Source organism: Solanum dulcamara, chromosome 4, assembly GCF_947179165.1.
Source record: "Solanum dulcamara chromosome 4, daSolDulc1.2, whole genome shotgun sequence".
In the NCBI taxonomy this organism is placed as follows: domain Eukaryota; kingdom Viridiplantae; phylum Streptophyta; class Magnoliopsida; order Solanales; family Solanaceae; genus Solanum; species Solanum dulcamara.
Window position 1 is genome coordinate 80,296,418 of NC_077240.1, and position 13,603 is coordinate 80,310,020.

The window sequence follows — 13,603 nt, forward strand, 5'->3', positions numbered from 1 at the left end:
ACTCTAAATTTGGTTTTAAAAAGGTGCTCAAAAACTTTAGTATATATCTATTTAAGTTGCGCGGACTCTTCACTTTTGATGCCGCACTCGTATCGAATCCTTCAAAATATACTACTTTTGGAGAATCAAACACACACTCATAGTCATTTTTGAAAAGTCCGAGCAACATATATATCAATCTCTAAGAAGTTAATTTGACATAAATATGCATAATATTATTTTTCAACAAATAGTATTCGAGTAACCAATTGGATCAATGTAGTTATGCCCTTGTATTTAATATGTACAAATAATCTAGAGCCCGTTTGGATTAACCAACTTAAAGCCTCTTTTCAGCTTTTGGACGTGTTTGCCTAATGTTAACTTTAAGTCAGAAAGTTCTTAAAGTCAGTCAAAAATGAAAAGTTAAGATTCCTAACTTTTTTTTTCTAAGTGCTTAAAGTCATTTTCTTTGACCATGAAAATTACTTTTATATCCCTTATCTTTTAATTAAATTCCCAAACTACCCTTTTTATTCTTTTAACCCTAAAATTCACATAATTTTTTTCACTTAAGCACTTTTATCCAAACACTCAACTGTTTATTTATAAAAATAACTTTCAGCACTTTAAAGTTCTAAAAACACTTCATACATAAAAATTACTTTTTTTAAGCCCATCCAAACGGCTTCCTATTCAAAGACCAATAAAAAAATAAATTGTGATCCAGAACATATAAATTTTTAAAAAATAAATAAAATGGATCCTCTTCTAATTGTAGCGTATAAATATTTCATATGAAGTATTTGTTTATTATATTACGAAGAAAAAATAGAGTGCAAGGTAAAGTTGACTATAAAAGCAGGTACGTAAAGAGTAAATATAATAATTTAATGCTTATAATCAAGGGCAATATGAGGGCAAAAATAAAATAACATTACAATCACACTAAATCAGTTGTTAAAAATAAAATGAACCTTTTCATAAAGCAACGGCAAAATGAAGGGAAAAATAAGGTAACGATGTGAGTAATACAAAATCATTTCTTCCAGTATTCGCGTTATGGGCCTAAGTACGATCACAATCCAAGCTGATTATGGGCCTAACCAAATCAATAGATTTGGCCCAAGAGTTTTTTCTCTATTATCCACTCGAATACGCGCATATGAATAATTACCACAAAATCTGTTCACAAGATCAAAATTTAGTTCCAACTCATTCGCTCATATGTCCATTTCGTTCTAGCAAGCAAAGTCTTACGCATATTTTGAGGAAAAAAATAGCATCTCTTCGCGTAACATTTGTTTCCAACCGAATCCTTTTACTGTCCCACTTAAAAAGCAAGCTCTCATTGTACTGCTGTCTGTCTTGCACCTGTATCGTCATGCTCAACCTAGGAGATAATAACCCAAAAAAAGAAAAAATCAAAACAAAAACAAGACTTAAGTGTGTAGTAAAGTAGTACATGTTAGGAAACAAATTAAAGGCAGTTTGGTGTACTAAACTCCCGCTACGCACAGGCTCCAGGGAAGGGATGGACCACTAGGGTCTATCGCAAGGGTCTATTGTATGTTAGGAAACAGATTATGCATTAATAAGTTTTACCTCCACGAGCACTTTTGCCTTCTTTGATTTGGCACTTGGATCATCTTTCTCAGATCTTCTTCTAGCTAAAGCAGAATCTTTTCTACCGCTCTTCCGATGAACTGTAACAGCCTCTTCGTCGTCTTCATCGTCATCATCCATTCCTGGTGGAGTGATTCCCACATCAAACAAGTACATATATAAAGCATAGACAAGGAGTAACATTACCAGACAAGCTTAAGATAAGAGGCACAAGAATCTGATATTACACCACTAGTTCACAATTATGGATTTTAGAACAACCTTGTCACAACAATAGACATGAATAAATGCTTCAGCCAAAGATAAAATGCGTGTATCAGTCATAATACACCAGAAGGATGTGACCGATACAAATTCTTCAAGCTGAAACCTTCATCAAGAATTATTCAAGCTAGTACTCTTTTTTAGCTCCAAATGCTCTTTGTTTTCCACTTCAACCAAGTATTGTCCAAACACTTACAAATCATCACAAGAATAAAAAGGACAGCCCGGTGCACTAAAGCTCCCGCTATGCGCAGGGTCCGGGGAAGGGCCCGACCACAAGGATCTATTGTACGCAGCCTTACCTTGCATTTCTGTCAGAGGCTGTTTCCAAGGTTTGAACCCGTGACCTCCTGGTCACATGGATACAAATACATATTCTTTTACTTCCTGGTGTTTTGGTAAACCTATTGGGGCTGTTAGTTCTGAGTTGAATATGTGCATTGCCTCCTCACTAAAGGCTCAATAATAAATTGCACTAATGGAACAGTGGGAAGGGGGGACAGGATGTGCAAAGGAAAGCACATCTATCAAGAAATTTACCGGTATCAGCATCCAAGCCACTGTCTCTAATTCCAAAACCATCAAAATCTTCGATATCTTCTTCTTCAAGATCTTCATAGCCTTCAACATATTCTACTTCAAGTTCCTGCTTATTTCAGTCATTAAAAGAAGAATGAATAAATTGACCTATCTCACTGTATCAGCCAAAGTTTTGCCAGAGGAAGGTAGTCCCAAGCTCCCAGCTGGAGTCACAACACCCTCAGCCCAAACCCCCCAAAAAACAAAATGGAGGGTGGGTAGCAACCAAGAGAGGAAGGAAAACCTAGTAAAACAAGGAATATTAAGAGAAAATATCACAAAGTTTTTGAGAAAGACCTCCTCGTCTTCTTCTTCACTAGCCACTTGCAATGCTTCCCTATCAAGAATCTCTTGATACTTCTGCTCAGGATAATTGTAAATATCTCCATACACTCCTTTTGAAAGGCGTTCTAGCAGTTCCTTCTCAATACTCTGCAGAATACAAATGCCATAAATTGTAAAGGATATTGCCAGATGACCTACCGAGCAGGAAGAAGACAACAAAGCTACCATGAACAAAAAGGAACGAATTACAAGCATAAACTCACTTTATCGAGAAGAGCAGCTTTTTCAGCCTTTTCCTGTCGCCGAGATTCCCTTTTTGTTTCTTTCCTTGGTGTGGTCATTATCTTCTCCCTGGACACACAACAAATTAAAACATATACTAGCTAGTGCAGAAACATGTGCACAGTCAAACATCCATAAGCAAAGATCTGTTTCCTAAAGAGGAGGTGGAACCACAAAATGGAAGTAAACAAGTCCCTAATCGAAAGTTGATAGGAGAGTTTATGATCTCAAAAACACAACTGGTATCACTAATTTATTTGGGTTAAAAGCAAGCTTTTTTTAAGTACTAGTTTGAATTAGGAGAAAAGAAATGTTCTCCTACCAACACCTAATTGACATGGGAGGTTAAGCCCCCTAAACGAATTTGAAACCACCCAGCTGTTAAAAAGTTCATTATCATATCAAATACTGATAAGGAGGTTAAGCCCCCTAAACGAATTTGAAACCACCCAGCTGTTAAAAAGTTCATTATCATATCAAATACTGATAAGAACATACTAGCATAGTGCTATTACAGCTATGGAAATTATGTTGTATATAATCTGGATGGGAAGATAAAAGGATATCCACGCCTTTGCCAGAAGTAATAACCGTTGATATAATCCTAGAGGAAGGTTACTTGAACTGTCTAACTCAAGTTAAATGATGTCCGTAGCAATAACTATGCAATTTAAAGAAACTTATCATAGCAGATTCTTTCATGGATGATTAGCTGCATATCCTGGAACGTAAGGGTAAAAACTGCAGCTAAACTTTTCTAACTGGATAAGCTGGGATAATTATGATTCTGCATACAATGGGTATGTCCTTATCCAATATCGCAGGCCATTGGTATGGTTATTGAAGATGTAATTAATAAAGGCTTTTGATGAAGCAGAACAACCCCACACTTTTTTAACAAAGCAAAGCACTCCCTTTCACTTCTGGATTGTTAGATGAGCATCTAACAAGAAGTCTACTTGGACCGCATCTCAGCAGTCCTCCCAACCTTTACTCATTAGCAAGCCAGGAAATTACTTGTTCTATATTCCTTCTTCTGGAAGAAGGGCGACAGAAGGTGAAATGTAATGAAGACGCAGATTAACTAAACAAATGAGAATCTAAAACTTTGAAGCATCCACCTGTAATCTCTTCTATAGTAATGCTCAAGGCCGTAAAAAGTAAATTTAAGCCAATAAATCACCAAGTGTATATATATTTAAGTGTCTTAGAAGGGAGGTCGAACCTTGTTTTCAAAGCAAGCTTCCTCATTCTTATTCGCATCTGAGTCATTTTTGTTAATCTTTGTTTTGCCTTGTGCACAAGAAACTTTGGCCAGTACATCTGTGGTAGTTGAGAGGGAGAGGAAGGAGGAGGGAAGTTATTGATTTGAAGAACAATACGTATACAGCAGTAAGTAAAAAACAAGTTAATTTCATTACCAAATGTTTATCAATGATTTCCAGAGCCTTTTCGTAATTTCTTGGCAATTTAACTCTTTCCCAAAGCTTGTTTGGCATGTGAGCCCTTTCTATTGTTTTCATGTACAAATAGAATACTCCTGCATAGCACAATAAAACAAGTAAATAAGCAATGCACACCAACTTGAGTTCATTGGAAGATCCAAAAGAAAATTGTAGTTAACTCTACCAAAGTACATGATTAGACTTAAGAGATCCCCCAATCATTCTTAAGATTAACTGAGTACCAGTTTCCACTAAAAATATACAGAAAGAAGCAATCTTGGAAAACCCTTCGACGAAACCAGACTAGATTCTTTAGACAGCTTCCCATAAATATCAGAACATTTAGACGACCACATTGGCTAACCCCATCAACAAAAACTTCAAGTTAACCTCATGATTCATAACTCAAAACCCAGAAGAAAAATATTAAATTAATATAATCCAAGCATATGGTAATTCCTGTTGCAGCCAAGTTATTCATTAGTGAGATTACATAAAAAACTTTTCTTATATACAGCCAACCAGAACTTTAACTCATATCCTGTATTCCTTAGGATTCCGATGACAACCATTTACTTATTTTTACTTGCCTTTCTTCCTCCTTTTTTACCTGAAACTTCAAAAAGCAGCTACCTTCTTGTGTGTTCTTTTATTTAAAGAAAAGTTATAGCATCTTTATATCATTTCAAGAATTGCAGGAAAATAAGCTGCAAATCAGTACCATCATGATCCCGAATGGTGGCATACCGGCTATTAGCCAGAGGACATGAGCTACGGTTGCAAATCCCAGTTACATTATATGGGTTTCGACAAAATATCCCAGTCTCAATCCTGTGAATATTGCAACAAAAAGGAAATCAAATAAAGGCCTCATGCCAAACAGATGGCATGTGAAGTGAAACTCAAACTTAAAAAAGAACTCACTTGGCCATAAAGCTGCAATGCTTGTGTCTGATAACTTGCCATATGACCTCATCGTGTTGCATCTTTTATCACTTCTAAACCTAGTTAGAGACAAATTCAAACTCAGAATACTTGCAGAGGAAAAATTCAAACCTAATTTCTTTAGTAATATACGACATGCTTAACTTGTCTTTCATTCAGAATTACTTGCATGTAGAAGTCAGCAATGCTAACAGTACAACTTCAAATGTAGAAGAAATATAGAAGCTAACTCAATAAATTACTTCATCTAACAAAGGGAAAGTAACTCAATGCATTGAAATTGATAGTATAAGGTCACTTAGCACACCACTGTTTAACATACAAATACTAATCCCTCCATTTTAAAACAAGTGGTGTTTTTAGCTTGGGCACACCCTTAAGAAAACTACACACTCGTAGAAAGTAACAAATGTTTTTACTAACTTATCCTTAATCAAATGCCATGAAAAAGAAGTAGCTCTTAAATGGTTTCTAGGTTATGTAAAATTCTATTTACTTAGATAAACACCTTCTTGATTTTGTGAAACAACATTTATTTTAAAACGGAGGGAGTAATTTTTTTCTAGTGTCAAACAACCATTCATTGCCTTCCTAACAAATTGATACCTAATTCAAACCATTTTTTATACAGAAGGTCACCCGAAGATCTATCGCAAACAACCCCTCTACCTCACATAGTAGGGGAAAGGTTTGCTTTTTCTCATTTAAATTTCCCATACAAAGGCTACCGGAAAATCAATTGTAAACAACCTCTCCATCTCACAAGGTAGTAGGAACTAGGGGTAAGGTTTCTGTACACTTCCCCAATGGTCTATTGAAAATAACCTTTCCAGCTCACAAGGTAGTAGGGGTAAGATGTATATAACTAGCGGAGTCAGGATTTTGATCAAGAGGTTTCAAAATTTGAAGAAGTAGACACACGAACTAGTCGAAGGGGGTTCGACATCTACTACATATACATAAAAAATTATTTTAACCATATATAAATAGTATAACTTTCCGCTGAAGGGAGTTCGGATGAAACCCTAACCATAAGGTGGCTCCCCTGCACTCTGCTTGTAGGTTCATAAAAAGGGGTCATTGAGCAGTTGCTTTTGAAAAAGGGGTCATTGAGCAGTTGCTTTTGAAAAATCAAATGTTAAAAAACAAAGGAACAAGAAAAGAATTCTCTTGAAGAAAAAAAAAATACTGTAAGGATTATGTTTTCCTTCCCAACAACCCTAAAGCCACTAAATGCCCCAAAACTAAGAACCAAAAATCCCCAAATTCAGTTCGATGAAATAAGAAAACATACCGAAGATGCACAAAAAAGAAATAAATTCGACCGATTAAACAAGAACCAAAAGCACTGAGCAGACAAAAATGGAGGAGATACATACAGATCCGATGAAGGCAATGTAAAATGTTAATATTGTGAGAAGCACGGAAAAACCTAAGTAGAATATAAAAAAATTTATGTCTAATTCACATATTTTTGAAATTTTTATGTACACATATTTTTGAAATTATGTCTAATAAAAGAAATCGTAACCATATAATATTGGCTTTGTAAGATTGTCTTCAACCTTTTAAGATTGGACTAATTAAATTATCAAATAACTAAATTTAAATGTCTTTAACTTTGAATGTGTTCTAAAAATAACAATTATTATAACATTGGTTTTTGTAATTTAAAGCATTACGAAATATTATATAACAAAAAAATGATACTCTTATATTCAATATAGTGATAAAAATTTTGGTAGTTCATATAACAATTGATTCTATTAAAAAAAATTCAAAATTATAATCAATAAAAGAGATTCAAACTTGTTATGTAACGTTCAATAATTTATATATATTTATTCTTGCCTTACAAAATATTACAAAGAAATGCTATAGTATCAATTGAAAAAGAAAAAAATAATTATTAAATTATAATCTATTACAATATTTTTTTTAGAATTTATGAGAATAAAAAATAAAATAAAAAATAAAAAAGTATAACTCCTTTTTAAAATTTTGGCTTTAGAACTTTTTCAAGAAATTCAATTATTTTGTTTCATACTGGCCATCATGTACACTTTTTGATTAAATAAGAAAAACTGAAGTCCAAATCCATATGTTTTACTTAGGGTCTAACAGACATTGCAATTGCATTACTTATTTATTTTCCACAAAATAGTATAATTACTTAACAGAAGATGAAAGAAAAGTAATCTACTCATGCTGCTGAAAAACAGATTTTGACAACCTTAGGAATAGTGCCTCTTACATAAAAATGGAAGAAAAATATAAACCACGTTCAAAAATCTTACAAATTACACAAGAAAAAGTTCAATTACTTTCACTAAAAATTACATCAAAATTTAGCTTGAAAATTGTAGAACATATACAAAATCTTACCAGTTATCACTCAATTTCGCGTTTGAATTTCTCCACAGTTACTACAGCTCAACTTGGAAAAATGGAAGGGAAAATAGTTAATGACCTAATTTGTTCAAATGGGGTTAACCTAACGGGTATGGGCTAAAATATTAGTAATTGAATATTTGGGCTTTAAGGATGTTGGGCTTTGTCCCAACTGAACCGATTAATATAAGTATAGTTTTGTACTAAAATTAAGTATAGTTATAGGGTTATTGAATTTCAATAGCTATAAATATGTTATTTACAAAAAGTGACTATAGTTTATATCCAAAATTCGCTGTATGTTTGTGTATAATTTTCTTTTAATTCATTTATATAGTAATACAACCATATAACTAATGCAGTAAATAAGGTAAAAATTCAGGTACTATAATTGACATCTCCTTATTTACGTTCCAAAAATTCTTAATTTTCCATTATTAAATTAACAACTATTAATTACCTATTTTGGGATAAAACTATTTTGTCTACATTGTTCTTCTTCAGGGGGTCATAATGATATTCACTGTATTTATTTCGATTTTATTCAATATATACTAACATATATGCATAATTTGATTTCAAAAGTACATACAAGTATTTTTTATAGGTGTGATTATATTAAAATATTAATGATGCAATCTAGTCTTGACTTTGAGCAGAATATTATACATTGGACAACACCCAATAAGGAACATACCGCAAAATAATTGTATTCAATATATACTAGTATATATGAATACTTTTACATGGTATAGCAGCCATCATTATAGAAACTTCTTGTGTTAATGTATTAAATAGGTAGTATAATACAATGTATATATATTTGGATACATTATACTTAAAAATAAAATAATATAGTGTATATATAAATACCTCTGCTATTAAACAGAAATTTGAAACATTGTGCAACCTAACAAAGAAATAAAATATAACATAACACAAAAATCTCAAAATAATATCCAAATGTATTCAAATATATTAAAATCACTACTGAAATTGTGCAAGATAATCTTGATTCTAATGGAAATATGGGAACTTTTTTTTAAAAAAAATTATTATATATAAGGATATTCATGAAAGAGAAACCTTCAATATGGCAAAAGATGGAAAGATGGTAAAAATGGGAACTGTGCACATGTACCGTGTAATTGATTAGCTAGCATTAAATGTGTTGCAATTACATTTTTTATTTAATTACGTATAAAAATTAAAAATTATTATTTGTATATAATAAACTTTGCTATTTAATATTTAATTATATTCATATAATATAAAAAGTGTAAACTTTAGCTATTCATATTGAATATATATTGATGTTTGCTATATTCTGTAGATTTTCTAAAATTAAAACCAATGAAAGAAGAACTGAATTAATTGGTTCGAAATGATTTTTGAATTATAGATGATCGTCTTTTTTATCTTAGTTGAACATTTTAAATATGTACCTATTTTATCATTTAAATTAATTTTTGTATTACCTGTTGATCGAAGATCAACTTTATGGTCTGACCTTTCATGTTTTCACTGAGTTAAAATATTTATAAATATTTAACTGTAAATCTAATTATTACTCGAGGTTATGTAGATTTACTCGATATAATAAGAGTGATTTGACTTTCCATCATTCAAAATAATATATTTAAAAAATGCCCACAAAATAAATAGAAAACAACACAAAGTCAGCTACTTATAAAAAGAGGAATAAACCAGTAAATAACTCTATTGTGTTATTTGCAACTTGTAAAAAGGTTTCTCCACATCATAAACTAATTTTAATTAATACTGAGGTTCTATTTATTTATTTACTAATAAGTTGTAGTATTAGAATTCACATGGGCAAGTTGCTAATCAACAACCCCCAATCCTTATCTATTCCTAGTAATTTAGTGTATTAGCTAGCTAACATTAATTAATAATTTTTTGTAGATAATTGCAATGATAAATACAAATAAATCCCGCAAGTAATTTCGGAAAGAAAGGAAAAGTTGATATCTATAAACTTATTAAAAAATAAATTAGTCATTTGAGATCAAGTTCTGATATGGAATCATTTTATATAAAAAAATGTTTAACTTTTGAAAGTTAAATTTTCTGATTCAAATTTGAATTAGTCAATTCTAAAATTTGGAGAAAAAGAAATTGATTATGCATTGTGCTCATCCTTTTCTTGGAAGTTTTCCCACTTTTGCTTTGCATTTTCAAGAAATTGCTTTGACAAGCTCTTTGTTTGTTTGACTAATTAAAATACTTCCTAGACAAGTCATTTTCTTTTTAAACTCTTTTTTGGAATGTGGATTAAAAGATCAAAGTCTCCCTCATTTTTTTTCCAAACCACAACCACAACCCTACAAGTTTATATACTATAGTTCCCTATTTGTGAGAAGGAGCCATAATAAAATTTATTAGATCGATAAAATTTAGTAGCTTTAATTTAATTTTATATTTATTATAGGATATTCATAAATATTTAATATGTATTATTAATTTATTTATTCAAAATTAGGTAAACAAAAAAAGGTTATGATTCAAAATTCATAACTTTGGGGTTTACTTTTACTTCTTTGTGATATTTTATTTGTCTCGATTTATATGATACTATTTTAATATATACAAAGTTTAATAAAAAAATATTGACTTTTGAAACTTATAATCTAGAAATAGATTTTACACATCAGCATCACGATACATTATTTCATGAAAAGATTAAATACAAAAAAATAATTTTAAATATTTTTAGAAATTGAAAGACGATATTGTTTTATAAGGACATACTATAAAACAAGTATGATACATAAATTGGAATAAAATGGGTATTTGTATATATATTTTTATGAAGGATTTTGAACTTATCTAGCGATAACGGAGAAAAGCCTACACCATTTGATTACCTAAAAACCAACCACAAGTAAGTGTCGATTATAAATGTGAAAATTAAAACAATTAACATGTTATAATATGTTTTCTTGGTTTCTTACCCATGTTCAGTTATAATATTAGAGCACGACTATATTCATATATATTCGAATTCGTGTAGGAAAGTTTCACAAAAATAAAGCGTTTTCTAATAAAGATGATTTTATACATAAGGCTTGAACTCAAAATTTTTAATTAAGGATATAGACATATCGATAACTTCATCATAATGTTATATACAACTTAATTACTCTAGATTAACGATCCAATGGGGCCCACAAACCGTCCTCTGAACTATCCATGGGCCCACGTCTTTTACGGGTAGATGGGTCAAATTTGGGCTGTTATACCATACACGGTTATGGGTATTTGGTCCACATTGGGCCTACACTAACCATGAAAAGTGATTTTCAAAGCCTACTACTTAAATGACATTTTACTTTGACATATTTTTTCCTTTTGTTTCCCAAAAGGGATCATATTTATCTTAAAATATTTTGACTTTTATGAGATGTATTTTTATATTGGATAGTAGCACTTTGATTCCTTAATTATCGATGAATTCTGACTTTAATTCTTGTGATAATTAACATCAACAACGTAAATTTAATGTTCAATTAAATAATATGTGTGTTTGTTTCTATTCTCTTTATGTAAAAATAAATTAAAATATGAATTGCTTTGATACTTATTCTCAAATACGAAAAATAATACGAGATGTAATTAAGTGATAGAAATAACTGATAATCATGGTAGATATATGAATATTTACAAGCAAAAATATCAAAATTGCATGTTTTGATTAATTAAAAATTAAATATGAGTAGTGAGATATCAAAAGTGGTACTAACCCTAGTAAAATTCATAAAAAATTAACTAACAAATCACGTGGAACATTTTTTTTTGTTTGTTTGAAGGGATACACACTTAACTATTTCTGAAAATATTTATGCACATTAAATTGATGAAGTGTATAACAAGAATGTTAAGTCAATAATTAGAACTAACGATGAATTCACACAATACATGCAACATATTTTTCATGTCACAATGTAGGGTTTGTAAAACATGCGTTTTGGAACAAAAGAAGAAAAAAAAATGCAACACATTTAGAAACATGTAAAAAGGTTTACTTTTTTTTTAAAAGATGTGGACTTCATGTGTGTCATGTCACAAAAAAAAAATTCCATAATGATTTTCCGCAAATCTTACTCAAAAGATTTTATTACTGATTTGTTATTCGGTATTCGATATTTATTTTATATTTAACTAAATATTGTATCAAAACTCTTTATTTTGAGGGGTGAAACATGCTCTCCATCAAAGACGATTTATTTTTAAAGCTCTCTTTGATATAAAAAAAAAAAAAGACATGGACCTCACGTGTGTCATGTCAAAAAAAATCATAATGATTTTCTATAAATGAGCTTACTCAAATGTTTTATTTCTTGTTTACTCGGTGTTCGGTATCTATTTCAGGCCTAACTAAAAAATTGTATTGATTTTTTATTTTATTTTGAAGAATAAGACGTGTTTTCTATCAAAGTCAATTTTATTCATAAAACTAGAATCTTAAATGAAAAAAAGTACTTAACAACCCCATCACAATGTTGGATGGTTCTCAAAAAGTTTTTTTTTTTTTTTGTTTTTTTTAATTGGTATTCATTGACTATTCGAATTTATGTTGAAATATTTCAATCCTATAACTCGAACCAAAAATATTCTTTGATATTTGATGTTGAAAGAATATTTATCGGTTCATCGCAGTCTCACGTGGATGAGTTTATGTGTGTGTGTAGAGTGCCAAATATAAACACACAATTAGTCCATTAGCCACACGTTGATGATGACTTCAAGTCCCACAAAGACTTTTTTTTTTTCTGAAATCCTAATGTTTTATAAGTCCTTCACGTGACATTGAAAAGATTGTTATAATTAGTATATATGTATTGTGTGAAATTTAATGCTTCTATTGAGCCGAGAGTCTTTCGAAAACAGCTGTCCTACATAAGTAGGAGTCAGGTCTGCGTACACTCTACCCTCCCCAGACCCTACGATGTGGGATTTTACTGGGTTATTGTTGTTGTATTGTGTGAAATTTGTGGTGATTAAACCTCCTTTTTAGTCAAGAATTGGTTCAACATGATATGAAAAGTCTTATTGTATGATCAAGTAATAGTCATTGGAGATTTGAACACTTGAATTTCTAATTTAGGTACAAGTTTTTAAACTGCGTAAGTGTTTAATAGGAACAAGTCTAAATTTTAGTGACAAAGAGGACCGACGCTTATGACTTTAGCCATGATTAATTGTGATTAGTTCTATATACTTCCTTTGTCTCAAATTTAATAGTCGTGATTTTTAAAAATAGTTATTTTAAATTATTTGTCATTTTAGAAGTTCAAGATAAAATTGACTATCCTTTTCTCATTTTATCCATAACAAATATTGTTTTAAAGACTACAAATACTTTAATTATGGGGTGAAGATAGTCAAAATCTTTCATAATTGATATTTTCTTAATCAAGAGATATGTAAAAGAAAAATACAAGAACCAACCAGAGACAGATCAAATAATAATAATAAGATCAACATGTTATATGATAGTAAATGTTAGACCGCGAAAATCAAACATATATCCACATGAATATATTGCATTATGTGAATAATAACATGAATATAAAATCAAAATAAAATTTTAAATATCACATTTGACAAAAAGTGCAACTATGTGACACTCAAATTCTTATGATTAATGCTATTAAATAAATGTTTGTCAAAGTTTAAATTAATTGATTAAATTATACAGAAAATAAAACCACTCGTGTTTGCCAAAAAAGTCTTTCACCGACCAATTTAACACGAAATCAAATAGAAAAAAAAAACTCCATTTG

The 13,603-nt window shown here is 30.6% G+C and overlaps 1 protein-coding gene across 1 annotated transcript; it reads right to left on the reverse strand.

The window, feature by feature from the left end:
• Nucleotides 1-936: 936 nt before the first annotated feature.
• Nucleotides 937-7,895, reverse strand: LOC129887839 (uncharacterized). The gene is made up of 10 exons (XM_055963070.1): nt 7,791-7,895; nt 5,385-5,464; nt 5,182-5,291; nt 4,437-4,555; nt 4,241-4,338; nt 2,997-3,084; nt 2,746-2,880; nt 2,410-2,515; nt 1,585-1,727; nt 937-1,372 (listed from the first exon to the last, which is right to left on the reverse strand). The coding sequence occupies exons 2-10, from the start codon at nt 5,444-5,446 to the stop codon at nt 1,328-1,330; spliced, it is 906 nt and encodes a 301-aa protein (XP_055819045.1). The 5' UTR covers nt 5,447-5,464; nt 7,791-7,895; the 3' UTR covers nt 937-1,327.
• Nucleotides 7,896-13,603: the final 5,708 nt, after the last annotated feature.

Coding starts and splice junctions, on each gene's coding strand:
- LOC129887839 (XM_055963070.1), bottom strand. CDS start 5,446: ATGCAACACGATGAGGTCATATGGCAAGTTATCAGACACAAGCATTGC. Junction 4,556..5,181: donor CACCATTCGGGATCATGATG/GTACTGATTTGC, acceptor TGTGCTATGCAG/GAGTATTCTATTTGTACATG. Junction 1,373..1,584: donor AGGCAAAAGTGCTCGTGGAG/GTAAAACTTATT, acceptor ATTATCTCCTAG/GTTGAGCATGACGATACAGG.